The 6,000-nt window shown below is 37.1% G+C and overlaps 1 protein-coding gene across 1 annotated transcript in view; it reads right to left on the bottom strand.

The window, feature by feature from the left end:
* Positions 1 to 3,233: 3,233 nt before the first annotated feature.
* The window catches only part of LOC132637608 (uncharacterized), a 28,229-nt gene continuing 25,462 nt past the window's right edge, over positions 3,234 to 6,000 (bottom strand). The window contains exons 4-5 of the mRNA XM_060354673.1: positions 4,294 to 4,376; positions 3,234 to 3,612 (exon numbers count right to left, since the gene is read on the bottom strand). Coding sequence (XP_060210656.1) covers positions 3,234 to 3,612; positions 4,294 to 4,376 — 462 coding nt within the window. The remainder of the gene's footprint in view (positions 3,613 to 4,293; positions 4,377 to 6,000) is intronic.

Genomic DNA, 6,000 nt, shown 5'->3' with positions numbered 1-6,000 from the left:
TTTCTATGGCATGAATCCTATAGTATGACTTTCCTTCCTCTTCATGAATCTCTTAAATTTCGGAAAACTATGAGCCTGTATTCATGAATAGCTACACAAGGTAAGAGTTATGTTATGAGCTCAATAATGATGATGATGAGTTAAAGTATAGAGATTCTAGATGTTCATGATATGATGTTCCTAAAACGTTAATGATGTCATTTATTGCTTACACTCACCTTATATACTATTCCCTTTAAGGTGAGGCAGAATGTTAATGAGTGGTTCATAATGAAATCGGGGGATCACGACCTTACGTCACCCCGATAAAGTATAGTTATCCTTGAGTCTTTATGCATGCACTATGATGAGCATATTATGATGATGATATAACACCGTGCCTATATGGCTGGGCAATCACCGCTAAGGCGGGCAGCGTATACACCATTGCCAGATGGCATGGGCAGACACCACTAGTGGGCGGCATGAGATGATACCCCGGACGCGGGAGGCCTGGACGCAGGCTAATGATTATCACGCCGATCCGATACGGACGGGCAACTTATACATTTATGCATATATGATATGATGATGATTATGAGTAAGCCAGCATGCATCATTTCCTTTATATTTGACAGTCAGATACAAATGTTCCTTATTAATGCTTCCTTTATTTCGTTGATGTATCATTATTGTTTATGCTTCTCATACTCAGTACAATGTTCGTACTAACGTCCGTTTTCTTTGGATGCTGTGTTCATGCCCACAGGTAGACCGGGAGGTGATCTTGATCCAGATTCGTAGAAGCTATTAGCTAATTTGAAGAGCACTCCATTTTCCGGAGGTGCCATTGATTATTCTTTTGGTTTATTTGTATATGTATGTTTAGGGGCACGACGGGGTCTTGTCCCGTCCATATGTGTAGCACTCAAGTAGAGGCTCGTAGATGCGCAGTGTGGGTTGTATGGTCTCACGAGGTTGCTACTATATATATATATATGTATGTATGTATATATATTATTTTGATGCCCAAAAGGCTTGTGCATATAAAAATATTTATGTTTCCGAATTAAAGATAATTTTCTTATAATTTGAGTATGATATAAATAGTAGAACGAGGGGTGCTCGGTGGTTAGCCTCGGGTACCCGTCATGGCCCCTAGTTGGGTCGTGACATTAATATAGCAGAGTTGACAGAAATATGAGAAAAGGTAAATGAGATTCAGCAACCGAAAATAGTGACATAACACATTCAGAACTTCCAGATTAAGTGATCCCTGAAAGGAAGTTTCTCACAGTCACAATCAGAAATTCAAGTCAATTACTTACTAAGTTTTCTCGTTGGACTCCTGTTAAGATAACATTTGGAGCATGTAGCCTTTTTCGACTAAGAAATTGCAAGGAACGGATGAAGAAAATTCAGACAGTAGTTCTAATGATGGTAAAAACCAAAACACTAAAGAACGTAACGACTGCTTTGTTTTTCACAAGTAACACAAATAGTAGAGCAAAGTTCATAAACAAACTAAGGAAAATTTATATTGAGATATTTGGCATCGGCATAAGTCATTATCATAACTGAGTTTTGCAGTGATATAACTAATTATACAAAAGTAAAAAAGTACGCATGGGTAAGTAGACAAATCAATTATTGAGAATGAAAAAATTGTTCTTGTTCTGATGTTATTCGATCGGTTCAAAGATTTGACATTTAATAGCCCACAAATTCTTACATAAAATCAATCTGGCTATTGATTATGAAGTGAATGATGTTGCTTTGTAAGAATTCACCCCCTCATTTATCAAGTTCATCAAAAATGTTGTTGGAAGTATTAGTAGTAACTTTAAAGATAAGTAAAAGAAGCAATCGGAACCTGCAGAATGTTTGAGCTTGACGTCACTTCGTTGTGAGAGACTTCATCTATTCCCTTTCTTGATAGATTTGCTTCACATCTCCACTTTTGTGAGTAGTTCCTCGTTCCATATATCTGCATCTTCTAGCAAAGGGACCTACAAAAAAAAGAAACTATTTTCATAAAACATATCCAACTGGTTAATTCATTTACTTAAGAATCAAGAAGAAAGTAACTTTTGAATCTAATACAAGTAAAGTAATTATACAATTCATATATACGAATACAATTCGTAGCGAAATATTTCAAAAAAGGAAGATAACAATGCAGTTTGCTAACCTTCTTCAGGGGATAATGAAGGATTGATAAATGTAAGAGCACTTCCTTTTGGAGGCTGCATATACACTTCCAGTGATAAGACTGTATTACTTGTTTGATGGAGGGATTTCACTTTTTTGATTCAGTACTTTTATCTCATAGTTGGGCCAAGAATAATTGTTTTCTCTCAGTTGGGCCAAGAATAGTTGTTTTCAACATTTCTTTGAGGGCTCCGTAATAAATACATAGTATCTTTGTTTCGAGACATTCCTGTTTAAAATAGTTTATACTGTTGTTAAATTAATCTTATAGGTGAATATAATCTAAAAACCATACACCAGATCTACTTATTTTTTAATAAATACTTAGAACAGTAAATTACTCTAACAGAAATATAGGTGGGAGCAAATGGCATACATTTGAAACATATTTCTCTAACACAACCATAAATGATAGAGACTGATGTTGTCCAACATAAGTAATAACATATCTTTTGTGTCAGAGCATAAATCCTTTGGTAATGCGGTTGAAGAAAAAATGCAACAAAATATTTTCAGTGGTTTTCACATATATGATCAAACAACTTAGATATGTACAGTGCAACACCACTAAAAGTCATTTATACAAACCTGATGTTGCACTAAAGTATATAAGAAAGAATATATTGTATAAGATGGATTTTTTTTAAGCAAAGCCACCAGAAAGGTGGAAGTTTATTGATAAACAAAATATGTACATATCAATCCAAAAGTGATTGATCAAATAAATAAAACAACAACAGAAAAGAAAATCAACAAGTGGAAAATGGAAATACAGATTTAGTTTGAAACAGACTATTCACAACTAATAATCCAAGGGCCTTGACTTGATAACATCTATCACACCTTCAAAGTCTCACAGGTGGAATGTTGCAAATCAGTTGAATCATTCTTCAGGCCACTTAAATGTAGTTGTGTTCTTCTGTAGAAACCAACATCTGTGTGGAAGCAAGAACCACTCCCAACTTTGTACCATTGTCAAAAGATCATAAGTCCTAGACTGAACATGTGTAGCTTCCATATTAAGATATGACATCTTAATATAATTACTGCATCATTTCCTTCATATGCTCCACAGACACTCTTTGATCATTCATCATCCTCATGATATCATCCACCAACATTGAAATGCTCCAAGGGATCTTCCATTCAGCATTTAAAATCTTCTTCATGGTCATGGAATCAGTCTCTATAATCAATGGAAAAAGCTGCTTTTCTACACAGTACATCAATCCCATTCTAATAGCCTCAGCCTCAGCCACAATATTTGTTCCATCTGTCATAATTTTAGCAGCTGCATACACCAAATCTCCCTCTTCATTTCTGATACAAAAAGCAGCAGAAATTGATCCTGGATTTCCTTTAGCAGCTCCATCAGTATTACATTTGTAGAATCCAGCTGCAGGTCTCATCCATTTAATAACTCTGCATATAACAGTAGGCTTATATCCTTCAAAGAATTGAACAATCTGATGCTATCTAGTTGGAATATTTAGCCCAGGAAACTGAACTTTACATAACATATAAATGTTCAGATTTATGTCATATAGTACTCTATTCAGATTCATATTACCACCATGTAGCCTATTGTTTCTCCACTTCCATATTTGCCACACAATAAAAGCAGGCACTGCTTTGTATATGGCCTTCATTTTGAAATTGCATTTTGCTTCCCACCAACTTCTAATGGCATGTTTGACCTGAATACAATTCATGCTCAATCCAACCCCCATATTAAAGTATCTCCATACCTTTGTAGCCAAATCTCCACACAGAAACAAATGGTTTATAGCCTCAATGTGAGCAGTATGAAAGCAACAACACTTTGAGACTATTGGAATGCCAATACTTGCCACCACTTCATCAATTGTCACTTTAAACTTCCACAATCTCCACATGAAGAATGAAATTTTAAAAGGCACACCTTTGATCCACATATTCTGAAATGGTACTGTTCCATTAGATTTTTGTCTCAATAGTTGCCATGCACTACTTACTGTAAACCTCCCTGTACTTGTCATCATCCACCAAGGTCTGTCCCATTCATTTGATGCATATTTAATATCAATTTTCTGTATTATATGCTGCATAATATCTTCAGGAAACAGCTGCATGATTTTGCTGATATTCCATCCTCCATTTGACATAAGCTTAGAAACATCTTCAGCATGATCATTGATTTTCCACGACTGGGGAACCACATAGCTAAGAGCACCTAGCTTAGTCCAATTGCCAAACCAGATGTTTGAACTTCCAATCTTTGGCTCCCACCAGATTTCCTGCTCTATACTTTCCCTTGCTTCCAACATCATCTTCCAGACTTGTGACCCTCCCTTCCATTGAACCGCCTGAGGAATTTGCTTCTTACAGTATTTATTCCACATGAAATTAGCCCACAAAGAACTAGTGGTTTTAAACATCCACCAGAGTTTAGCATATAAAGCTTTGGACATGTCATAAATAGACCGGAAACCCAGACCTCCTTCATCATTGGGAATGCACATGTTAAGCCAAGATGCCCAGTGTCTGCATCTTCCTTCCTCCTTATTATTCCAAAAGAACCTGGCAAAGATCCTGTGTAGTTCCTTTATAACACATTTAGGAGGCCTTATAGCAGATAGAACATGAATTGGGATACTTTGAAGAACACTTGTAATCAACACTGCTTTTCCTCCGTAAGACAGTAACTTGCCTTTCCAAGTTTGTAACTTGTCTTTGACTTTCTTCAATAATTCGGTATAATTCACTTTCCTTTTCCTGGCATGAGTAATTGTGTCACGACCCAGCTAGGGGGCCGCGACGAGCACCCGGTCCTACCCCACCCGGGCACCCCCTTATCGTACATAACATAACATCTAGGTGAACCATAAGTCAATTCGTGCTTTTCTTATCGTTAATCATATTGATCCCATTAGACGACCATCATCATTTAACATATCATAGGCATCTATGCCACATCATAAGTACAAGGCCGACAAGGCCAACAAAAGATATACAAAACATGGGCCGACATGGCCGAACATCTCTACCCACATACACATGACTACGAGCCTCTAAGAGTATGACATATCGTATGAGCGGGACAGGACCCCGCTATGCCCATAATTATATACACAAAAGAATAAGTACCCAAAAGCTACGGCTCTGAAAGAAATGGAGCTCTGCTATGCAATCTCTGAATAAGCAGCTATGGATCAAGCCTGTCTCCCTGTGCACCTGCGGGCATAACGCAGCGTCCACAAACAAAAGGACGTCAGTACGAAGAATGTACTGAGTATGTAAAGCATGATCAACATCGATATATAAGCATAATGAACAACGTATGAAATAGCATAGGAAGGGAGACAATAATATCATCGTCATAGTACTTACCTGCCTTTCGTAGGACTTTCCATTTTTCATACGTATTAGCACATCTTCGTCGTCATCCGTATTCTATAATAGTACTCATACCATACTTGTGCTCATATTCGTATACATGTCCTTATTCGTATTCTTATACATAGTCTTATCACATTCATATTCATATTATATACCTAGTCATTTCATATACATAGCATTTACATAGCATACCCGACCTTATAGGATCGGTGTTTTATATATATAATTGGCCAACCAAGGCTCAAGAGCATGCATACCTAGCCCTACCAAGGCATCAGGGTTATCCGTACCATCTGCAGAGGTGTGCGCGCGTTTCGTAATCGTATACATACTCTATACATAGTCATATACATATAGTCTTACTCGGCGTCATAAGCTCGGGGTCTTATCATAGCCCTTCATAGGCATACATATACATATGTCATAGCTCGT

The sequence above is a fragment of the Lycium barbarum genome, chromosome 4 (genome assembly GCF_019175385.1).
Source record: "Lycium barbarum isolate Lr01 chromosome 4, ASM1917538v2, whole genome shotgun sequence".
Taxonomy (NCBI): Eukaryota; Viridiplantae; Streptophyta; class Magnoliopsida; order Solanales; family Solanaceae; genus Lycium; species Lycium barbarum.
The sequence above is the reverse complement of the archived record's forward strand: the minus strand, read 5'-3'. Positions and strand labels throughout refer to the sequence as shown.